Source organism: Oncorhynchus mykiss, chromosome 13 (genome assembly GCF_057628025.1).
Source record: "Oncorhynchus mykiss isolate SJ-2025 chromosome 13, ASM5762802v1, whole genome shotgun sequence".
In the NCBI taxonomy this organism is placed as follows: domain Eukaryota; kingdom Metazoa; phylum Chordata; class Actinopteri; order Salmoniformes; family Salmonidae; genus Oncorhynchus; species Oncorhynchus mykiss.
This window is the reverse complement of record NC_143034.1, coordinates 75,798,871-75,823,861: the sequence shown is the minus strand read 5'-3', so window position 1 is coordinate 75,823,861 and position 24,991 is coordinate 75,798,871. Positions and strand designations below refer to the sequence as shown.

At 44.2% G+C, this 24,991-nt stretch overlaps 1 protein-coding gene across 3 annotated transcripts in view; it reads left to right on the top strand.

Annotated features, from left to right (window-relative positions):
• The first annotated feature begins 2,079 nt into the window (after positions 1 to 2,079).
• LOC110487124 (syntaxin-binding protein 4) overlaps positions 2,080 to 24,991 on the top strand; it is a 141,615-nt gene continuing 118,703 nt past the window's right edge. Inside the window, exon 1 of one of the 3 annotated variants that reach the window (XM_090197665.1) lies at positions 2,080 to 2,769. In XM_090197665.1, coding sequence (XP_090053791.1) covers positions 2,705 to 2,769 — 65 coding nt within the window. In that variant the 5' untranslated portion in view covers positions 2,080 to 2,704. Of the gene's footprint in view, positions 2,770 to 4,576; positions 4,786 to 24,991 lie in introns of those variants that run through there. The other 2 variants (XM_090197666.1, XM_090197664.1) reach the window with 2 other exon arrangements.

Here is a 24,991-nt window from a genome sequence, read left to right as displayed (position 1 = left end):
CATAAGGCTGAATACAGTGCACGGTAGCATGAGGCTACATCAGGCTACATGCTACATGAGGCTGAATACAGTGCACGGTAGCATGAGGCTACATCAGGCTACATGCTACATGAGGCTGAATACAGTGCACGGTAGCATGAGGCTACATCAGGCTACATGCTACATAAGGCTGAATACAGTGCACGGTAGCATGAGGCTACAACAGGCTACATGCTACATAAGGCTGAATACAGTGCACGGTAGCATGAGGCTACAACAGGCTACATGCTACATAAGGCTGAATACAGTGCACGGTAGCATGAGGCTACAACAGGCTACATGCAACATAAGGCTGAATACAGTGCACGGTAGCATGAGGCTCCATAACAGTTGTAAATGTCCATAAACACAGCTATTAAAGGTACTATGAACAGTATCTAACCAAACAATATTAACACTATTAACAGAATAATATAGAGGAGAAATATATATTTAATAAAATAAATATGACTAGTATTTTTTGTTGGTATTATGCCCTGCTCACCAGTCCTCTTGATGATGCGAGGACTGAGGCAATTGCCTCTTCTATCGGTGAGTCAGCCACTGCGCTCGTCTCTCAACCGAGGTGGTTGAGTGCAGGCAGAATTGTCATGCTTTTCTGACACAAGACCAAAGCCCAGCGGTAGCCAGAGCAGTATACCAGACCAAACCAGACCAGTCCAAGTAGGCCAGACCTTGACCTGGCACGAGGTCAAAACTAACAGACTACAGGCCACCAGCTGAGCTGGATGCTTTTTATACCTCACAAACCTTCTGTTACCTCTTTTCTCAACCTTTATCCCCAGGGGCGGCTTGGGACCGAAAATCGGCCCTGGCTTTTCTAACACACCGGCCCATTTTTGTTCCTTAAGACTCCATTATCAGCCAGATAATTATAATGTTACACAAAAAAACAACAACAAACAAGTTAGGCAGGCTCAGTGGCCCAAAAAACGGACCAGGCAGGCCAGTCCACCTAGGGTGACCACATGTCTCGGATTGTGTGGGGACCGACCTGCATTTTGGCCCTTGGTTCGCAACCAAAAAAATCATGTCCCATATTTTATTTTATCAAAGTATTCTAACGCCACTAATTTACAAAAAAAGGTTGATTTGATCTATATTTTAGTCAGGCATTCCAACCTGTCTCTTCTGCAGCGGAGAAAGAGGTGAAGCGAGAGCTTTTTCACTTGCCAACATCTGTCCAAAATAAGCCCCCCCCCCCCCCCGTTGTTAGTGTTGGAGACATGAGATTATCATCATTATATACGGATCTCAGTTTGCAGTAACGTTTCTCTTTTGACAAGATATATATATCATAAGGATGTGGTACTGGCGATGTTAAACACTTCTCCAATCGTTGAGATCTGATATTCTGCGCAGAGTCAAGGCGATACTTAGGCCAATGTCATATCGTCAACAAATAACGTTGTATAATGATTAGTTGCAGTGAATAAATCATGTAGGCTACATGGTCCCGCGAATGTCCCGCGAAATCATACATCTGTCCCGCATTTGGGTGCGGTCACCCTAATAAGTCCAACCCTACTTCGCCTATCCATTCGCTCCTCTTTCTCTCACTACTATGCTTTGTTAAATAGCAAGAGTCAGACATCTCACGGCTCCTTCCCTCTCAATGGCAAATGAATTAGGATTTGCGTCCCAGATGGCGCCCTACTCCCCATGATCAAGGCCCATAGGCTGCCTATCAAAACACCCTGCCCTCCTTAATTGCCAATTAACGACTAGCTCATGAGAGGGGATTCAAACCCTGTTCTAATCGTCTCATAGTCCAACAATATAACTACAATGACGTTTGTTTTTGAGTAGAATGGGGCCTCTTATTACGCACGGGGCTGCCACGGCCCGCTGGCTATTCTTGAGCTTCACCTTACCAGGCAGGTTGACTGCTCTGCTGGCGAGTGGATAGTTACAGCAACATGGGAGAGACGTGGCCAGCGCGCATTGCACCCGGGGCGGTTGAGACCTCGCACGAGCTTCACCTGCCTTGACTTGCTTTGGTCCACAAACTCCCTGTGTCTCTCTCTCTCTGTCTCTCTCTCTCTCTCTCTGTCTCTCTCTCTCTGTCTCTCTCTGTCTCTGTCTCTCTCTCTCTCTGTGTCTCTCTCTCTGTCTCTGTCTCTGTCTCTGTCTCTCTTTCTCTCTCTCGCTGTGTCTCTCTCTCTCTGTCTCACTCTCTTTCTCTCGCTCGCTCTCTTTTCTCTCTCTCTCTCTGTCCACTAGCATCTGTTGTATGAGACTGAAAACACGCTCTCCCATGAGAAGGAACAGACGCGGCAGTTATAAGAAAGAGAAAAATAAAAGTAATAACGCTTGTGTGCGGGGCCGAGGAAAATATCCTGATATGGTTGAACAGAAGGGTTCGCTCAACATAAAACCTCCACGTGTCCCCCAGATTAGAAAATGCGCTAGTTGAGCTGAGTTTCCCGCACTCAGCTAGCTACTGTTGCAGCCAGGCAGCAATCTCGTTATCATTGATTTGATGCGGAATGAATCAGCGCTGACACATCTCCACACTCAGCGAAGGAACAGCGCAGCACGTCCACGCGTCAACTGATGGACGGAGTGGAGCGTTAAAGTTATCCCGCGGGGCCCGGGGATCGTTGTTGTGGTGGGGAAAAAAACAACTGAGCCAGCAGTCACGGGAGCTAAATATTTGGATGCTATGCCCTTTTCGAAAGGAGGAGGACGAGAACTCGAGCGTTTTGATGGACTCTCGCTAATTTACTGGTAAGGGAGAACTCGAGAGAGAGATGACAACTCCAGACTTTGTGTTGTGACACCATCATGTGTCACTTTTGGGTTGAGGTAGCTCTATTGGACACCGCGCCCTATATATGGCTACTATGGTTGATGAAGTTAAAAACATTAGCTTGTCTGTCACTTAGGCTACTAGTCTACTGTTGTTATGCCGAAAGGAGGACGAGGACGAGAGTTTGAGCGTTTTGATGGACTCTCGCTTATCTATTGGTAAGAGAGGACTGGAGAAAGATGACCGCAGAGTTTGTGTTCATCATGTGTCACTTTGTTCAAAAACATAAGCTTGTCTGTCACCTACTAGGCTCCTTACTTTTGCTATGTCATCATGCGCTTTGGGCATGGTCTTGGCTCTAGCCTTGTTCTCTGGCTGGTTTGGATTGGGACTATTCTGTGACCGATATCACGCATGTGTTGATACTTTGAGAAACTGTTATGGGATTATTAAACCTGTTTCAATGTTTTCACGGGAGTGTTGTTGCTCAGTGTGCTCCCCACTCTTGTTTTGAGCCACAGACATTTGGAGAGTTGCGTGCGTCAGCGGGTTTGTATGTCCGGCACTGATTTATAACGGTGCAGACATCAAGTGCTACACATGAAAGATATACATTATACAAAGTTGTTACAGTTTGCTTAATATAGAGTTTCATTGTTTATTATGAATGCCGCTTCTATGTATTTCCTATTTAATTTTCGAGGACTCAGTAAACCTAATGAAATGCGGACAGCAATTGCGCATAATCGGGCTGTCCTATATCCAGATTTATCAACGGAAGCCCATGAGGATACTAACCATTGGGATGAGAGTCACACTATCGCTGAACAAATCCGACCCGTATTCAGGCTACAATAGATAGTTATATAACGTGTCTCTGGCACTGCTGTGTGAACCACTGCTACCCATCACGCATCTCCATGGCGCAGCGCGGGTAAGGCTTTCTCTTGGTATACATACGTGTCTTGGTAATGTAGCCTATACTGTGACTCCAGATCAACTAGATTACATGTATTTGTGCAACATGTGATCTTTAGAGCAGCCCTTCCAATGTACAGTTAGTAACCTCGAGGCGGACGAGGTGGCGGACGTGATGGCGCGTGGATGTGTTTGTGCACCGTGTGTGTTTGGAGAGATGGTGAGAGAGAGGGATGGAGAGAGAGAAATAGAGGTAGAGTAGAAAGAGAGATAGGGAATGGGAGATAATGGAAGAGTTGTAGAGAGAGAGGGGGGGGGGTGTAGAGGTAGAGAGCAGGGTGCGGGGTGTTGCCTGCCCTGCCAGGGGAGGAGTCACTCTATCTGCCTGGTGACTTGCAGCTAAATTTAGGAGCTGACAGGACAGGACAGGGTTGACAGTAGGACAGGGTTGACAGTAGGACAGGGTTGACAGTAGGACAGGGTTGACAGTAGGACAGGGTTGACAGTAGGACAGGGTTGACAGTCGGACAGGGTAAGCAAGGACCACTTAATAAGCACAGGACCAGCCGTGGGAGGTACTATAGCAGCGTAACACACACACACACACACACACACACACACACACACACACACACACACACACACACACACACACACACACACACACACACACACGCTGCTGTCCCCTGAATGACTCTGTCTGTTTTATCTGTCTCTCTCTCTCTCTCTCTGTCTGTCTATATGTCTGCCTCTCAATCTCTCTTTGTTGACTGTTCTCTCCCTCCCTCCCTCCCTCCCTCTCTCTAACTCTGTTTCGCTATTTCTCTCTTTCAATCCCTCCCTCCCTCTCACACACACAAACACACCCTCCCTCAGGAGCGTTCACTCACTCCCTCCCTGTGCGGCCACAGCACCACTCGTACTCCATCAGCCATGTCCTCCGTCACCTTACCTGAACTCTGGGATTACTTTATAATGTACATGACCGGAGTGAAAGAGTTTAATCCACATACCCGGGAACTTGACCTGAGAATGTTCCCCGTGAGGATGACCAGTACCTGTCAGAACAGTAGAAGGTAGGTGTTATGTTGTAATGACCAGTACCTGTCAGAACAGAACCAGGTAGGTGTTATGTTGTAATGACCAGTACCTGTCAGAACAGTAGAAGGTAGGTGTTATGTTGTAATGACCAGTACCTGTCAGAACAGTAGAAGGTAGGTGTTATGTTGTAATGACCAGTACCTGTCAGAACAAAACCAGGTAGGTGTTATGTTGTAATGACCAGTACCTGTCAGAACAGTAGAAGGTAGGTGTTATGTTGTAATGACCAGTACCTGTCAGAACAGTAGAAGGTAGGTGTTATGTTGTAATGACCAGTACCTGTCAGAACAGTAGAAGGTAGGTGTTATGTTGTAATGACCAGTACCTGTCAGAACAGAACCAGGTAGGTGTTGTGTTGTAATGACCAGTACCTGTCAGAACAGAACCAGGTAGGTGTTGTGTTGTAATGACCAGTACCTGTCAGAACAGAACCAGGTAGGTGTTGTGTTGTAATGACCAGTACCTGTCAGAACAGTAGAAGGTAGGTGTTATGTTGTAATAACCAGTACCTGTCAGAACAGAACCAGGTAGGTGTTATGTTGTAATGACCAGTACCTGTCAGAACAGTAGAAGGTAGGTGTTATGTTGTAATGACCAGTACCTGTCAGAACAGAACCAGGTAGGTGTTGTGTTGTAACAGGATATAACAGGTAGGTGTTGTGTTGTAACAGGATATAACAGGTAGGTGTTGTGTTGTAGCAGGATATAACAGGTAGGTAGGGAGGAAGTGACCCAGGTAGACTGACCGAGAACGTGTGTATTTTTTAAAATGTTTCCTTTATTTAACCAGGCAAGTCAGTTAAAAACAAATTCTTGTTTTCAATGACGGCCTAGGGGGTTAACTGCCTGTTCAGAGGCAGAACGACAGATTTGTGCCTTGTCAGCTCGGGGGTTTGAACTTGTGTCTGTGTGTGTGTGCGTGTCTCTGTGTGTGTGTGTGTCTGTGTGTGTGTGTGTGTGTCTGTCTGTCTGTGTGTGTGCGTCTGTCTGTCTGTCTGTCTGTCTGTCTGTCTGTCTGTCTGTCTGTCTGTCTGTCTGTCTGTCTGTCTGTCTGTCTGTCTGTCTGTGTGTGTGTGTGTGTGTGTGTGTGTGCGTCTGTCTGTCTGTCTGTCTGTCTGTCTGTCTGTCTGTCTGTCTGTCTGTCTGTCTGTCTGTGTGTGTGTGTGTGTGTGTGTGTGTGTGTGTGTGTGTGTGTGTGTCGAGTCAATGTTTGTCTTGACTGCTTTATAAGACCTTCCACACTGCTGTTACCAAGGTGACGATGCATGGCAACTCTAAACCGGCGGTTCTCAATCGGTGGGTCTGGGCCCGCGGTCGGGACACACACAGCCCGTTCCTACCAGGTCACAGCTTAGGACTGGACTGTGTAGAGGTCAAACGTATTGTTTTGTGGACCTCGACTGGAGGGTCACAGGAAAATAGGGAACATATGAAAGGTTGGCCTTGGCTCAAAAACGTGTGGCAATCATTGCTCTTTAATGTGTGGGAGTCATTGCTCTTTAATGTGTGGGAGTCATTGCTCTTTAATGTGAGGGATCAGTGTTATTTAATGTGAGGGAGTCATTGTTCTTTAATGTGTGGGAGTCATTGTTCTGTAATGTGAGGGAGTCATTGTTCTTTAATGTGAGGGATCAGTGTTATTTAATGTGAGGGAGTCATTGTTCTGTAATGTGTGGGAGTCATTGTTCTTTAATGTGAGGGAGTCATTGTTCTTTAATGTGAGGGAGTCATTGTTATTTCATGTGAGGCAATGTTCTTTAATGTGAGGGAGTCATTGTTCTGTAATGTGTGGGAGTCATTGTTCTTTAATGTGTGGGAGTCATTGTTCTTTAATGTGAGGGAGTCATTGTTCTGTAATGTGTGGGAGTCATTGTTCTTTAATGTGTGGGAGTCATTGTTCTTTAATGTGAGGGAGTCATTGTTATTTAATGTGAGGCAATGTTCTTTAATGTGAGGGAGTCATTGCTCTTTAATGTGAGGGAGTCATTGCTCTTTAATGTGAGGGAGTCAATGTTCTTTAATGTGAGGGAGTCATTGTTATTTAATGTGAGGCAATGCTCTTTAATGTGAGGGAGTCATTGCTCTTTAATGTGAGGGAGTCATTGCTCTTTAATGTGAGGGAGTCAATGTTCTTTAATGTGAGGGAGTCATTGTTATTTAATGTGAGGCAATGTTCTTTAATGTGAGGGAGTCATTGTTCTGTAATGTGAGGAGTCATTGCTCTTTAATGTGAGGGAGTCATTGTTCTTTAATGTGAGGGAGTCATTGTTCTTTAATGTGAGGGAGTCATTGCTCTTTAATGTGAGGGAGTCATTGTTCTTTAATGTGAGGGAGTCATTGTTCTTTAATGTGAGGGAGTCATTGTTCTTTAATGTGAGGGAGTCATTGTTCTTTAATGTGTGGGAGTCATTGTTCTTTAATGTGAGGGAGTCATTGCTCTTTAATGTGAGGGAGTCATTGTTCTTTAATGTGAGGGAGTCATTGTTCTTTAATGTGAGGGAGTCATTGTTCTTTAATGTGAGGGAGTCATTGTTATTTAATGTGAGGCAATGTTCTGTAATGTGTGGGAGTCATTGTTCTTTAATGTGTGGGAGTCATTGTTCTTTAATGTGTGGTATTGCTCTTTAATGTGAGGGAGTCATTGTTCTGTAATGTGTGGGAGTCATTGTTCTGTAATGTGTGGGAGTCATTGTTCTTTAATGTGTGGTAGTCATTGTTCTGTAATGTGTGGGAGTCATTGTTCTTTAATGTGTGGGAGTCATTGTTCTTTAATGTGAGGGAGTCATTGTTCTTTAATGTGAGGGAGTCATTGTTCTTTAATGTGTGGGAGTCATTGTTCTTTAATGTGAGGGAGTCATTGTTCTTTAATGTGTGGGAGTCATTGTTCTGTAATGTGTGGGAGTCATTGTTCTTTAATGTGAGGGAGTCATTGTTCTGTAATGTGTGGGAGTCATTGTTCTGTAATGTGTGGGAGTCATTGTTCTTTAATGTGTGGGAGTCATTGTTCTGTAATGTGTGGGAGTCATTGTTCTTTAATGTGAGGGAGTCATTGTTCTTTAATGTGAGGGAGTCATTGTTCTTTAATGTGAGGGAGTCATTGCTCTTTAATGTGTGGGAGTCATTGTTCTTTAATGTGAGGGAGTCATTGTTCTTTAATGTGAGGGAGTCATTGTTCTTTAATGTGTGGGAGTCATTGTTCTGTAATGTGTGGGAGTCATTGTTCTTTAATGTGAGGGAGTCATTGTTCTTTAATGTGAGGGAGTCATTGCTCTTTAATGTGAGGGAGTCATTGTTCTTTAATGTGTGGGAGTCATTGTTCTGTAATGTGTGGGAGTCATTGTTCTTTAATGTGAGGGAGTCATTGCTCTTTAATGTGAGGCAATGTTCTTTAATGTGAGGGAGTCATTGCTCTTTAATGTGAGGCAATGTTCTTTAATGTGAGGGAGTCATTGCTCTTTAATGTGAGGGATCAGTGTTCTTTAATGTGAGGCAGTGTTCTTTAATGTGAGGCAATGTTCTTTAAGGTGTGGTATGTAATTTCTGTCATGTGCTGCCTGTCTGGCTGATAATGTACCGTTGGTGCATGATGCCCAGAGTCATGATAACGATAATCGGTCCTGTAGAAGTCCAATCCACATACAGCAAGCAGAAACCCAATGCTTCCGTGCTGTGTGCTGCCTGCTTGCCCTTGTGTGTTGTGAGATAGCAGTTGTGATGACTTGGTTACTCAGGTAAGAGTGAAAAGCCTCTCTGTCTTGTCTTATAGTTGTGCTCTTTTGTTGTGTTTCTTAGTTGGCAGATAGTTGGTTGTGTATCTTTTTTTTTGTTGTGTTTTTTGTTGTTGAATTTTACCCCCTTTGTCTCCCCAATTTCGTGGTATCCAATTGTTAGTAGCTACTATCTTGTCTCATCGCTACAACTTCCGTACGGGCTCGGGAGAGACGAAGGTCGAAAGTCATGCGTCCTCCGATACACAACCCAACCACGCCGCACTGCTTCTTAACACAGCGCGCATCCAACCCGGAAGCCAGCCGCACCAATGTGTCGGATGAAAACACCGTGCACCTGGCAACCTTGGTTAGCGCGCACTGCGCCCGGCCCGCCACAGGAGTCGCTGGTGAAACATCAGTGAAACATGTCTGACAGCTTCCAGACATTTCATTGCGGTGTTCTTGTCTTGGAAATGTTGTTTTAAGTTTTTCATCAATATGTATATATTTGAGGAGATGGAGATAGCATATAGCCTGTATACAGACTGTTATATACAGGCTATATGCTGTCTGTTACGTTCGTTTAAAGATGGATTAGACCAAGGTGCATCGTGGTACATTTTCCTTTTATTAAATGACACAGAAAACCCCCCCCCCCCAACAAAATACAAAACCGAACGTAAAGTTCTGCAGGGCTGAACAGCAACTACGCAAAAAAAACCAAGATCCCACAAACTAAGGTGGGAAAAAGGGCTGCCTAAGTATGATCCCCAATCAGAGACAACGATAGACAGCTGCCTCTGATTGGGCACCATACCCGGCCAACGAAGAAATAGAAAAACTAGAATGCCCACCCAAATCACACCCCGACCCAACCAAATAGAGAAATAAAAAAGTCTCTCTAAGGTCAGGGCGTGACACTGTCATGTATACTCATTCTGTTCTGGTTGGATGCTGTCATGTATACTCAGATAGTCTGTTCTGATTGGATACTGTCATGTATACTCAGATAGTCTGTTCTGATTGGATACTGTCATGTATACTCATTCTGTTCTGGTTGGATGCTGTCATGTATACTCATTCTGTTCTGGTTGGATGCTGTCATGTATACTCAGATAGTCTGTTCTGATTGGATACTGTCATGCACGCTCAGGTAGTGTGTTCTGACTGGAGACAACACAGATCCTGACTGACTTGGTGTGTGTGTGTTTCTTTAGTCTGCATAGATAACTGACTGACTCATGACCTCATGCACCCAACACCGCCTCAGAAGAATCAATACATTCTGGTTATGTCACATTGTTTTACTGTGGGCTACTTGTCCTGTGGGTTACATTGTTTTACTGTGGACTACTTGTCCTGTTGGTCAAACTATTTTTACTGTGGGCTACTTGACCTGTTGGTTACATTGTTTTACTGTGGGCTACTTGACCTGTTGGTTACATTGTTTTACTGTGGGCTACTTGACCTGTTGGTCAAACTATTTTTACTGTGGGCTACTTGACCTGTTGGTTACATTGTTTTACTGTGGGCTACTTGACCTGTTGGTTACATTGTTTTACTGTGGGCTACTTGACCTGTTGGTCAAACTATTTTTACTGTGGGCTACTTGACCTGTTGGTTACATTGTTTTACTGTGGACTACTTGTCCTGTGGGTTACATTGTTTTACTGTGGGCTACTTGACCTGTTGGTCAAACTATTTTTACTGTGGGCTACTTGACCTGTTGGTTACATTGTTTTACTGTGGGCTACTTGACCTGTGGGTTACATTGTTTTACTGTGGGCTACTTGACCTGTTGGTCAAACTATTTTTACTGTGGGCTACTTGACCTGTTGGTTACATTGTTTTACTGTGGACTACTTGTCCTGTGGGTTACATTGTTTTACTGTGGACTACTTGTCCTGTTGGTTACATTGTTTTACTGTGGACTACTTGTCCTGTTGGTCAAACTATTTTTACTATGGGCTACTTGTCCTGTTGGTTACATTGTTTTACTGTGGGCTACTTGTCCTGTTGGTCAAACTATTTTTACTGTGGGCTACTTGTCCTGTTGGTTAAACCATTGTTACTGTGGACGACTTGTCCTTTTGGTTACATTGTTTTACTGTGGGCTACTTGTCTTGTTGGTTACTGTTGGTGTTACTGGGAGATGATGCACTATAATTTGTCCTAGCCATGTAGTAGATCTAGGTTTGTGCTGTCTAACCAACTCCTATGCTCATTGTCAGATCTGAAACCAGGCTATATTGATTCTATTTGTCCTGTGAGTATTGTCAGACCTGGAACCAGGCTATGTTGATTCTATTTGTCCTGTGTGTATTGTCAGATCTGGGAACCAGGCTATATTGATTCTATTTGTTGTGTGAGAGTGATGTCACTGTGAGAGGTTGGTCTGGTGGAATATCTATTTGTGCTGTCTAACCAACTCCCAGTGTATGGTCATTGTCACAAGACAGTACAAACACATCTGGAACCTGGGGTGCATTCATTCAGACCAACACTGTAGCACACAGTTGCAAAACGTTTTGCAACGGAAACAAGAGTTTCTATTGGACAGATTTAGGTTCTTCCTTGGTTCTGGCCTTGCTAGGGAGTTTTTCCTAGCCACCGTGCTTCTACACCTGCATTGCTTGCTGTTTGGGGTTTTAGGCTGTGTTTCTGTACAGCACTTTGAGATATCAGCTGATGTGAGAAGAGCTATATAAATACATTTGATTTGATTTTGATTTGATTTGAGGTAGGGCCCTCCCTGTTTCGTTCTGTTGTCTAGTCTTCTGTTGGCTTCCGTTTGGTTGGTTTGGTTCCTAGTGAATACACCCCAGGGCTATGTTTCGTGGTTGGTTTGGTTCCTAGTGAATACACACACCCCAGCACTATGTTTCAAGGTTGGTTTGGTTCCTAGTGAATACACACACCCCAGGGCTATGTTTCATGGTTGGTTTGGTTCCTTGTGAATACACCCCAGGGCTATGTTTCATGGTTGGTTTGGTTCCTAGTGAATATACACCAGGGCTATGTTTCGTGGTTGGTTTGGTTCCTAGTGAATACACCCCAAGGCTATGTTTCGTGGTTGGTTTGGTTCCTAGTGAATACACCCCAAGGCTATGTTTCATGGTTGATTTGGTTCCTAGTGAATACACCCCAGGGCTATGTTTCATGGTTGGTTTGGTTCCTAGTGAATACACCCCAGGGCTATGTTTCAAGGTTGGTTTGGTTCCTAGTGAATACACACACCCCAGGGCTATGTTTCATGGTTGGTTTGGTTCCTAGTGAATACACACACCCCAGGGCTATGTTTCATGGTTGGTTTGGTTCCTTGTGAATACACCCCAGGGCTATGTTTCATGGTTGGTTTGGTTCCTAGTGAATATACACCAGGGCTATGTTTCATGGTTGGTTTGGTTCCTAGTGAATACACACACCCCAGGGCTATGTTTCATGATGGTTTGGTTCCTAGTGAATACACACACCCCAGGGCTATGTTTCATGGTTGGTTTGGTTCCTAGTGAATACACCCCAGGGCTATGTTTCATGGTTGGTTTGGTTCCTAGTGAATACACACACCCCAAGGCTATGTTTCGTGTTTGCCCTATTTGTCCTGTTGGTATACGGTTGTTACTGTGAGATGATGAATTGTAATTAATGTTCTGTTCATATTCGGCCTATCCTGGTCCCAGATCTGTTCTTACTGTTTGATGCATTGGGCCTGTAATGAGAATGTCCTGTGGTTCTAATCCTCAGACAGACTCTATTGTCATAGGGCAGAACTGTATGAGTTTACCCTTGAAGTTAATTCATTATCATCCCATTCATACTGTAATAAGTCATGTTATTAATGGGGTCTATCAAGCTTAGTTTGTTTACAGAAATGCAGATTCACCCTGGCTGGGTTCTGTGTGAGTGGTATCCCCTGGTTCCTCCACTGTGACCTTGCTTGAAGAACTGGCCAGGTCGCAATTGTAAATGAGAACTTGTTCTCAACTTGCCTACCTGGTTAAATAAAGGTGAAATAAAAAAATAAAAAAATAAACAGCATTTTCTAGAGACATTTGTTGCGTCAGAAGAACTTAATGTGAATTTACATGTAAACGTTTGTGACGCTTGTTGTCATATAGGAGTGGGGTCAGTCTGCATAAAATCTACACATTCACTTTCTGAAACACCGTAAACACCTTACTGTAGGACTAGCTAGGGCCACACTATAAACACCTTACTGTAGGACTAGCTAGGGCCACACTATAAACACCTTACTGTAGGACTAGCTAGGGCCACACTATAAACACCTTACTGTAGGACTAGCTAGGGCCACACTATAAACACCTTACTGTAGGACTAGCTAGGGCCACACTATAAACACCTTACTGTAGGACTAGCTAGGGCCACACTATAAACACCTTACTGTAGGACTAGCTAGGGCCACACTATAAACACCTTACTGTAGGACTAGCTAGGGCCACACTATAAACACCTTACTGTAAGACTAGCTAGGGCCACACTATAAACACCTTACTGTAGGACTAGCTAGGGCCACACTATAAACACCTTACTGTAGGACTAGCTAGGGCCACACTATAAACACCTTACTGTAGGACTAGCTAGGGCCACACTATAAACACCTTACTGTAGGACTAGCTAGGGCCACACTATAAACACCTTACTGTAGGACTAGCTAGGGCCACACTATAAACACCTTACTGTAGGACTAGCTAGGGCCACACTATAAACACCTTACTGTAGGACTAGCTAGGGCCACACTATAAACACCTTACTGTAGGACTAGCTAGGGCCACACTATAAACACCTTACTGTAGGACTAGCTAGGGCCACACTATAAACACCTTACTGTAGGACTAGCTAGGGCCACACTATAAACACCTTACTGTAGGACTAGCTAGGGCCACACTATAAACACCTTACTGTAGGACTAGCTAGGGCCACACTATAAACACCTTACTGTAGGACTAGCTAGGGCCACACTATAAACACCTTACTGTAGGACTAGCTAGGGCCACACTATAAACACCTTACTGTAGGACTAGCTAGGGCCACACTATAAACACCTTACTGTAGGACTAGCTAGGGCCACGGTAAAAACACCTTACTGTAGGACTAGCTAGGGCCACACTATAAACACCTTACTGTAGGACTAGCTAGGGCCACCCTATACACACCTTACTGTAGTACTAGCTAGGGCCACACTATAAACACCTTACTGTAGGACTAGCTAGGGCCACACTATAAACACCTTACTGTAGGACTAGCTAGGGCCACACTATAAACACCTTACTGTAGGACTAGCTAGGGCCACACTATAAACACCTTACTGTAGGACTAGCTAGGGCCACACTATAAACACCTTACTGTAGGACTAGCTAGGGCCACACTATAAACACCTTACTGTAGGACTAGCTAGGGCCACGGTAAAAACACCTTACTGTAGGACTAGCTAGGGCCACCCTATAAACACCTTACTGTAGGACTAGCTAGGGCCACCCTATAAACACCTTACTGTAGGACTAGCTAGGGCCACACTATAAACACCTTGCTGTAGGACTAGCTAGGGCCACACTATAAACACCTTACTGTAGGACTAGCTAGGGCCACACTATAAACACCTTACTGTAGGACTAGCTAGGGCCACACTATAAACACCTTACTGTAGGACTAGCTAGGGCCACACTATAAACACCTTACTGTAGGACTAGCTAGGGCCACGGTAAAAACACCTTACTGTAGGACTAGCTAGGGCCACACTATAAACACCTTACTGTAGGACTAGCTAGGGCCACACTATAAACACCTTACTGTAGGACTAGCTAGGGCCACACTATAAACACCTTACTGTAGGACTAGCTAGGGCCACCCTATAAACACCTTACTGTAGGACTAGCTAGGGCCACCCTATAAACACCTTACTGTAGGACTAGCTAGGGCCACACTATAAACACCTTACTGTAGGACTAGCTAGGGCCACACTATAAACACCTTACTGTAGGACTAGCTAGGGCCACCCTATAAACACCTTACTGTAGGACTAGCTAGGGCCACACTATAAACACCTTACTGTAGGACTAGCTAGGGCTACACTATAAACACCTTACTGTAGGACTAGCTAGGGCCACACTATAAACACCTTACTGTAGGACTAGCTAGGGCCACACTATAAACACCTTACTGTAGGACTAGCTAGGGCCACACTATAAACACCTTACTGTAGGACTAGCTAGGGCCACACTATAAACACCTTACTGTAGGACTAGCTAGGGCCACGGTAAAAACACCTTACTGTAGGACTAGCTAGGGCCACACTATAAACACCTTACTGTAGGACTAGCTAGGGCCACACTATAAACACCTTACTGTAGGACTAGCTAGGGCCACACTATAAACACCTTACTGTAGGACTAGCTAGGGCCACACTATAAACACCTTACTGTAGGACTAGCTAGGGCCACACTATAAACACCTTACTGTAGGACTAGCTAGGGCCACACTATAAACACCTTACTGTAGGACTAGCTAGGGCCACACTATAAACACCTTACTGTAGGACTAGCTAGGGCCACACTATAAACACCTTACTGTAGGACTAGCTAGGGCCACACTATAAACACCTTACTGTAGGACTAGCTAGGGCCACACTATAAACACCTTACTGTAGGACTAGCTAGGGCCACGGTAAAAACACCTTACTGTGGGACTAGCTAGGGCCACACTATAAACACCTTGCTGTAGGACTAGCTAGGGCCACACTATAAACACCTTGCTGTAGGACTAGCTAGGGCCACACTATAAACACCTTACTGTAGGACTAGCTAGGGCCACACTATAAACACCTTACTGTAGGACTAGCTAGGGCCACACTATAAACACCTTGCTGTAGGACTAGCTAGGGCCACACTATAAACACCTTACTGTAGGACTAGCTAGGGCCACACTATAAACACCTTACTGTAGGACTAGCTAGGGCCACACTATAAACACCTTACTGTAGGACTAGCTAGGGCCGCACTATAAACACCTTACTGTAGGACTAGCTAGGGCCACCCTATACACACCTTACTGTAGTACTAGCTAGGGCCACACTATAAACACCTTACTGTAGGACTAGCTAGGGCCACCCTATACACACCTTACTGTAGTACTAGCTAGGGCCACACTATAAACACCTTACTGTAGGACTAGCTAGGCCACACTATAAACACCTTACTGTAGGACTAGCTAGGGCCACACTATAAACACCTTACTGTAGGACTAGCTAGGGCCACACTATAAACACCTTACTGTAGGACTAGCTAGGGCCACACTATAAACACCTTACTGTAGGACTAGCTAGGGCCACACTATAAACACCTTGCTGTAGGACTAGCTAGGGCCACACTATAAACACCTTACTGTAGGACTAGCTAGGGCCACACTATAAACACCTTACTGTAGGACTAGCTAGGGCCACACTATAAACACCTTACTGTAGGACTAGCTAGGGCCACACTATAAACACCTTACTGTAGGACTAGCTAGGGCCACACTATAAACACCTTACTGTAGGACTAGCTAGGGCCACACTATAAACAGCTTACTGTAGGACTAGCTAGGGCCACACTATAAACACCTTACTGTAGGACTAGCTAGGGCCACACTATAAACACCTTACTGTAAGACTAGCTAGGGCCACCCTATAAACAGCTTACTGTAGGACTAGTGTGTGTGTGTGTGTGCCTGATCATGACTCCGTGGGCCCTTGGCTCTCGTCCCTGATCCATCTTCTCTTACAGAACAGCACAGATTTAGGGGTAATAGTTAAGTCCTAAAATATATCCACCCAGGGTCAGGGTCAACAGCATGAAACACTATGGATGTTTGGCATCATAACCTTCTTGTTTCATCTGCTAGGTATGATTCTGATTGACAACCCTCTTGGAGATTGTCTCTGATATCTGAGAGAGAGAGAGAGAGAGAGATAGAGAGAGAGAGAGAGAGAGAGAGAGAGAGAGAGAGAGAGAGAGAGGAGTTTGTGGACTGACAGTAGCAGTTTTTGGTTGAGTTCTGAGCCTCAGCAATATGGCAGAGGCCATGTTAAGCTTCTCTTTATTGGTAGAGGAGGTATTAACATGATGCTAGCTACTCATCATAATAGTGTTAAGCCCTCATCCTGGGCCTCTCTAGAAAACTGCATATTACCATTACCACTATAGTTATCATCACCCCAGGTCTTAATGTATTATAGTATCATCACCCCGGGTCTTACTGTATCAATATAATATAGTTATCATCAGCCCAGGTCTTACTGTATCAATATATTATAGTATCATCACCCCAGGTCTTACTGGATCAATATATTATAGTATCATCACCCCAGGTCTTACTGGATCAATATATTATAGTATCATCACCCCAGGTCTTACTGGATCAATATATTATAGTATCATCACCCCAGGTCTTACTGGATCAATATATTATAGTATCATCACCCCGGGTCTTACTGTATCAATATAATATAGTTATCATCAGCCCAGGTCTTACTGTATCAATATATTATAGTATCATCACCCCAGGTCTTACTGGATCAATATATTATAGTATCATCACCCCAGGTCTTACTGGATCAATATATTATAGTATCATCACCCCAGGTCTTACTGGATCAATATATTATAGTATCATCACCCCAGGTCTTACTGTATCAATATATTATAGTTATCATCAGCCCAGGTCTTACTGTATCAATATATCATAGTATCATCACCCCGGGTCTTACTGGATCAATATATTATAGTATCATCACCCCAGGTCTTACTGGATCAATATATTATAGTATCATCACCCCGGGTCTTACTGTATCAATATATTATAGTTATCATCACCCCAGGTCTTACTGGATCAATATATTATAGTATCATCACCCCGGGTCTTACTGTATCAATATATTATAGTTATCATCACCCCGGGTCTTACTGTATCAATATATTATAGTATCATCACCCCGGGTCTTACTGTATCAATATATTATAGTTATCATCACCCCAGGTCTTACTGTATCAATATATCATAGTATCATCACCCCAGGTCTTACTGTATCAATATATTATAGTTATCATCAGCCCAGGTCTTACTGTATCAATATAATATAGTTATCATCACCCCGGGTCTTACTGTATCAATATATTATAGTATCATCACCCCAGGTCTTACTGTATCAATATATTATAGTATCATCACCCCAGGTCTTACTGTATCAATATATTATAGTATCATCACCCCGGGTCTTACTGTATCAATATATTATAGTATCATCACCCCAGGTCTTACTGGATCAGTATATTGTATTTAATAAATACACATAATGAGATTCCATTTCACTCCTGCTCCACCTCATCATCCCTCCTCCTCATCCCCCCTCTGTCACCCCCTTCTCCATCTCCCTCTCCTCTGTCGCTCAGCCCTTGTTTGTAGCTATTGATTTCTCTGTGAATGACTTTATTGGTGTTGATTTTCCCTGGACCAGCTATCTGCCTCGTTCGGGACAGTCGGGTGCTGACTGGCTCTGGCCCAGGGGAAAGACCACCTGTTTTTAACCTCAACGTCTATTGGCAGATGCTTGGCTTGCTTAGTGTGGATGGATGCTTGCAAAGCTGACTGGGTGGAAGTGTGTCCGTGTGTGTGTGTGTGTGTGTGTGTGTGTGTGTGTGTGTGTGTGAAGGAGGAGGACTGTTGGGTGTGTGTGTGTGTGTGTGCGTGTGTGTGTGTGTGTGTGTGAAGGAGGAGGACTGTTGGGTGTGTGTGTGTGTGTTGCTGTTTTCCCATGAGAGAAGAAGAGACAAATTGGCTGTCTAGAGTTCGAAACTTCGAATTAGCTTGTTTGGCAGAGATCAATTCTGTCCATTCTGATTCTGTTCCGTCCATTCTGATTCTGTTCCATCCATTCTGATTCTGTTCTGTCCATTCTGATTCTGTTCCATCCATTCTGATTCTGTTCCATCCATTCTGATTCTGTTCTGTCCATTCTGATTTGGTTCTGTCCTTTCTGATTCTGTTCCGTCCATTCTGATTCTGTTCCATCCATTCGGATTCTGTTCCATCCATTCTGATTCTGTTCTGTCCATTCTGATTCTGTTCCGTCCATTCTGATTCTGTTCCGTCCATTCTGATTCTGTTCCGTCCATTCTGATTCTGTTCCGTCCATTCTGATTCTGTTCCGTCTATTCTGATTCTGTTCCGTCCATTCTGATTCTGTTCTGTCCATTCTGATTCTGTTCTGTCCATTCTGATTCTGTTCCGTCCATTCTGATTCTGTTCCATCCATTCTGATTCTGTTCCGTCCATTCTGATTCTGTTCTGTCCATTCTGATTCTGTTCTGTCCATTCTGATTCTGTTCCGTCCATTCTGATTCTGTTCCGTCCATTCTGATTCTGTTCCGTCCATTCTGATTCTGTTCTGTCCATTCTGATTCTGTTCTGTCCATTCTGATTCTGTTCTGTCCATTCTGATTCTGTTCTGTCCATTCTGATTCTATTCCGTCCATTCTGACTCATTTCTGTCCATTTTGTTCAATCAACATCAGATCTATTTCGTCCCTTAATGTTATTTCATGCTTATAATGGACACCTCTTCTCCAACTGAAATGTGTCAAAAGTTGGATCAAACATTAGATCTGAGACCTGTTCATCCACCCATTAAGGGTGTCAACTGACTGCTTGTAGAAAAGCCCTTTATGGCTGAACAAATATTATATTGGTTCCCTTTTAAGGCAAAACAACTACACTATTTATACAAAAATATTTGGATACCCCTTCAAATTAGTGGATTCGGCTATTCCAGCCACACCCGTTGCTGACAGGTGTATAAAATTGAGCACACAGCCATGCATTCTCCATAGACAAACATTAGTAGTGGAATGGCCTTATACTGACTTTCAACGTGGCACCGTCATAGGATCCCACCTTCACAACAAGTCAGTTTGTCTACATTTCTGCCCTGCTAGAGCTGCCCCGGTCAGCTATAAGTGCTGTTATTGTGAAGTGGAAATGCCTAGTGGCAACAACGGCTCAGCTGCAAGGTGGTAGGTCACACAATCTCACAGAACAGGACCGCTGAGTGCTGAAGCGCGATAGATAGACAAATATTTATTACACATTTGAACTGCAAGGAAATATACAAAAAAAATGCAGAAAAAATATATACAAAAAATTCAGAACTCGTTGAATCCCTAATGCGGCTCCCGGGGAAAAGTGAGTTGGACACCCCTGGAGTAGAGGTTTATTTGAAATTAGGCAATAGGACTACAGTACTCCTGAAACTCTGCACTTGACTAGAGATTCTCATCCTCAGTCCTGGGGTGTGTAGGCTTTTGTTCCAGCCCAGCAGTAACACATCGGATTCAACTAATCACCTAATTGTTGATTTGTTGATTCAGGTGTGTTAATACTGGATTGGAGTTAAACAGTAAATACGATAGACTCCTCCCCCTCCCCACCTATAGAGGGCAGCCTTGCTCCCATTATACACTTAACTGTAAACAGGTCAGAGTGATCTCTCTGTCTCTCTCTCTCGCTCTCTCTCTCTCTCTCTCTCTCTCTCTCTCTCTCTCTCGCTCTCTTTCTCTCTCTATCTCTCTCTCTTTCTCTCTCTCTCCCTATTTCTCTCTCTCTCTCTCTCGCTCTCTTTCTCTCTCTATCTCTCTCTCTTTCTCTCTCTCTCCCTATTTCTCTCTCTCTCTCTCTCTCTCTCTCGCGTTCCTTTGCAATAAGATGAACCCATTTAATCTGCGCTGCCGTTGGGTGAGTCACTAGGAGAGAACCTCCATCAGACCCAGGTGTTGCCCTCCCTGCCTGGGCTGGGTGGCTCTGGGATGGGCCTCTCTTAGAGATGGGTTGGAGGGAGGTCTTGTGTGTGTCTATGGGCCTATGCTTCTGTGTGATGTCTCAATGTGGACGGGATAATCCTATAATCTGATAACAACCCACTGTGCAGATTTGGTGATTAAAGTTCTGATGCAAACTAACGCTAGTTGCCATGGCTGCTGGATGGAGGAGAAGAGGTGAATAAATCTTGGTGTGTGTGTCTGTGTGTGTGTGTGTGTGTGTGGTGAGTATGTGTGTGTGTGTGTGTGTGTGTGTGTCTGTGTGTGTGTGTGTGTGTGTGTGTGTGTGTGTGTGTGTGTGTGTGTGTGTGTGTGTGTGTGTGTGAGTCTGTGTGTGTGTGTGTGTGTGTGTGTGTGTGTGTGTGTGTGTGTGTGTGTGTGTGTGTGTGTGTGTGTGTGGTGAGTCTGTGTGTGTGTGTGTGGTGAGTCTGTGTGTGTGTGTGTGTGTGTGTGGTGAGTCTGTGTGTGTGTGTGTGTGTGTGTGTGTGTGTGTGTGTGTGTGTGTGTGTGTGTGTGTGTGTGGTGAATCTATCTTCTTTTGTTGTTTCTGTTCCTATCCCGATAATCCCAAAGTGTTTGTTTTCATCATCACAATAGTAGGTCTTCCTCACAGGAATTCTGATTCTGATTGACTTCATTTTAAACCACATTCAGACTGGCTGATGGAGACGGTTTCTGTAAGGTTTGTCATCATTTAATCCCACTTGAATAGACTTAAACAGAACAACAATACACCCATTGTATAGCCTGTCAATTTTCACACGATTTGTAGAATATGTTTAAATATGCACAATTATGAGTTGCTTATGTAATGCAGATAACCAACCTAAAAACATATTTGGTGAAGCTTGAACTGAGCTACCTGACTGACTGACTGACTGACAGGCCATTTGAACTGAACTACCTGACTGACTAGCCATTTGAACTGAGCTACCGGACTGACTGACTGACTAGCCATTTGAACTGAACTACCTGACTGACTGACTGACTGACTAGCCATTTGAACTGAGCTACCTGACTGACTGACTGACTAGCCATTTGAACTGAGCTACCGGACTGACTGACTGACTGACTAGCCATTTGAACTGAACTACCTGACTGACTGACTGACTAGCCATTTGAACTGAGCTACCGGACTGACTGACTAGCCATTTGAACTGAGCTACCTGACTGACTGACTGACTAGCCATTTGAACTGAGCTACCGGACTGACTGACTGACTGACTGACTAGCCATTTGAACTGAACTACCTGACTGACTGACTGACTAGCCATTTGAACTGAGCTACCTGACTGACTGACTGACTGACTAGCCATTTGAAATGAACTACCTGACTGACTGACTGACTGACTAGCCATTTGAAATGAGCTACCTGACTGACTGACTAGCCATTTGAAATGAGCTACTTGACTGACTGACTAGCCATTTCCTTGTTGTGGTGTGTGGTGAAGGACTGACTGACTGACTGACTAGCCATTTGAACTGAGCTACCTGACTGACTGACTGACTAGCCATTTCATTGTTGTGGTGTTGTGGTGAAGCAGTTTCTGTTATTAGATCCGACAGGAGGAAAACATCCCCACAGTAAACACTGGAGACACAGATGGATGGTTGTGGTCAGCTGTCTGAATTGAATTTCCACTATTTTACAGTCACAGTAGGCTGAAACTTGAAACACAACACCAAGGCCAGACAGCAACACGGAGGCCCTGCCGCTCAGTTTCAGCTTTGCGTTTCATTCTGTAAATATGCCGTAACATTTTACTCCTAACTGGCATTTTACAGTTAACTAAAATTTCTAGTAAACTGGTAAAAAAATTCCCGTTAACTGGTTGAACTGGTATTTACAGTCAGTATATAGTAATACAGTGGCTGGTACTTCAGCCCATTTCAAAGAATTCAGCTCAGTAGCTAACTAACCTCGTTCCCAGGCTCAGTTGCTGCTGAGGGTAGCCTAGTGGTTAGAGCGTTGGACTAGTAACTGAAAGGTTGCTATATCAAATCCCTGAGCTGACAAGGTAGAAATCTGTCGTTCTGTCCCTGAACAAGGCAGTTAACCCACTGTTCCTAGACCAGTTAATCCACTGTTCCTAGACCAATTAACCCACTGTTCCTAGACCAGTTAACCCACTGTTCCTAGACCAGTTAACCCCCTGTTCCTAGACCAGTTAACCCACTGTTCCTAGACCAGTTAATCCACTGTTCCTAGACCAGTTAACCCACTGTTCCTAGACCAGTTAACCCACTGTTCCTAGACCAGTTAACCCCCTGTTCCTAGACCAGTTAACCCACTGTTCCTAGACCAGTTAACCCACTGTTCCTAGACCAGTTAACCCACTGTTCCTAGACCAGTTAACCCACTGTTCCTAGACCAGTTAACCCACTGTTCCTAGACCAGTTAACCCACTGTTCCTAGACCAGTTAACCCCCTGTTCCTAGACCAGTTAACCCACTGTTCCTAGACCAGTTAACCCCCTGTTCCTAGACCAGTTAACCCACTGTTCCTAGACCAGTTAACCCACTGTTCCTAGACCAGTTAACCCACTGTTCCTAGGCCAGTTAACCCACTGTTCCTAGGCCAGTTAACCCACTGTTCCTAGACCAGTTAACCCACTGTTCCTAGACCAGTTAACCCCCCGTCATTGAAAATAAGAATTTGTTTTTAACTGACTTGCCTAGTTAAATAAAGGTAAAATAAATATAGCTTCCACAGAGAAAGAGGTGGCCAGTGGGCTAGATTAATAGCTAATGAACTACCTGGTACTAAACGGTTTGCAGTCACTGTTGTGTTCAGCCGTGTGATGTTTTCATCTTCTGACCTTCAACGGTAATGGCATTAGCCTACCAGCGAGTTTGTGGGAGTTCGCTAGCAAGCTGAGCTACGTTTAATGTGAATTTCATTATCAGCTTCCGTGGAACATTTGTTACTGTGAATCTTTTTCTAGTGAATCAACATAGACTGTGAGCTGAATGGAGACTCTACAGTAGTATCTAAGACCACAGTGAAATAGGAATCGCCATAGACAGTGAGCTGAATAGCATGGAGATTCTACAGTAGTATCTAAGACCACAGTGAAATAGGAATCGCCATAGACAGTGAGCTGAATAGCATGGAGATTTGACAGTAGTAAGCTCCTACGGTGTATTTTGGTGCTGGTCCTGTGTGGCTCAGTCGTTAAGAGCGTGACCATGGCAACGCCAAGGTCACGGGACCAGTTTCTGCTGGGATGGTAAACACACACCAAAAGTTTCCCCGCTCACTGTATTGTAAGGGCCTCTGGAGGAAAACATCTGTCAAGTAGCATACTGTAGCAATCCTCGCTAATAAGCCACGTTAAAATTCCCACCAATGTGGGTTTAACCCTATCGACGCGATTCATAGCTTGTTTGTCTTTCACGTAAGCGACCTGGGTCCCTGTCCCTCCATTCACTGTAATATATGATTTCATTGTTTTCCAGCTACACCCCTGCATACAGGGACCATTATTCACACAAACAGTGAATAGGGCAGAGTGAAGAGTAGTGGAATATGTTGATGTAAACAGTGTGTTGGTGTAGAGTTCAGGGCAGTCCTGTCAGTCTGAGTCTCATTATGATGGATAGAGGGGGAAACAGCAAGCACACAGGATTTGATAAACTGCCCTGTGTGCAACCCAGGTCCCTCTCTTCCTCTCTCTCCCTTCTTCTCCTCTCTCTCTCTCTCTCTCTCTCTCTCTCTCTCTCTCTCTCTCTCTCTCTCTCTCTCTCTCTCTCTCTCTATCTTCCTCTCTCTCTCTCTCTATCTTTCTCTCTCTCCCTTCTTCTTTCTTCTCTCTCTCTTTCTCTCTCTCTCTCTCTCTCTCTCTCTCTCTCTCTCTCTTTCTCTCTTTCTCTGTCTGTCTCTCCTCTCATTCTCTGACTCAGCTACACAGGCACAAGGGCACACACACACGTGCATGGCACACACAAACATGCACACACATCATTAATCACATGGTGGAAGTGTGTGCTTGTGTCTGTGTGTGCGTGTACGTGTTGCATGCTTACGTGTGTGAGTGATTGGCGATGTGTGATTCAGGATGGAAGAGTGTGTTTTTATTTCAGGTCCTAAATGAACCGTTGACAGGTGATTGTGTTTTTGTGGATTTACTGTAGTTGAAGCTGCTTTTAACCTTTTACTGCAGTGGGCTAAATCAGCGCCACACAGAGTGTTTCTGGGTAGTCTTAAACAAATCTACGTTGAAACAAAAGTATACACTTCACACACATGGTTATGGGCTTTAACAAAATAAGACCCCTGTACCATGTCAGATACAGAGTTGAAATGTATTACATGTTGAGTTTGCGTCTCAATATTACTCTTTATATATCTTGAACAAAAATATAAATGCAACATGTAACAATTTCAACACTTTTACTGAGTTACAGTTCAAGGAAATGGGTCAATTGAAATAAATAAATTAGGCCCTAATCTGTGGATTTCACATGACTCGGCAGGGGCACAGCCATGGGTGGGCCTGCCCATCCACTGAGGAGCCAGGCCGAGCCAATCAGAATGAGTTTTTCCCCACAAAAGGGATTTATTACAGACAGAAATACTCCTCAGTTTCATCAGCGGTCCAGGTGGC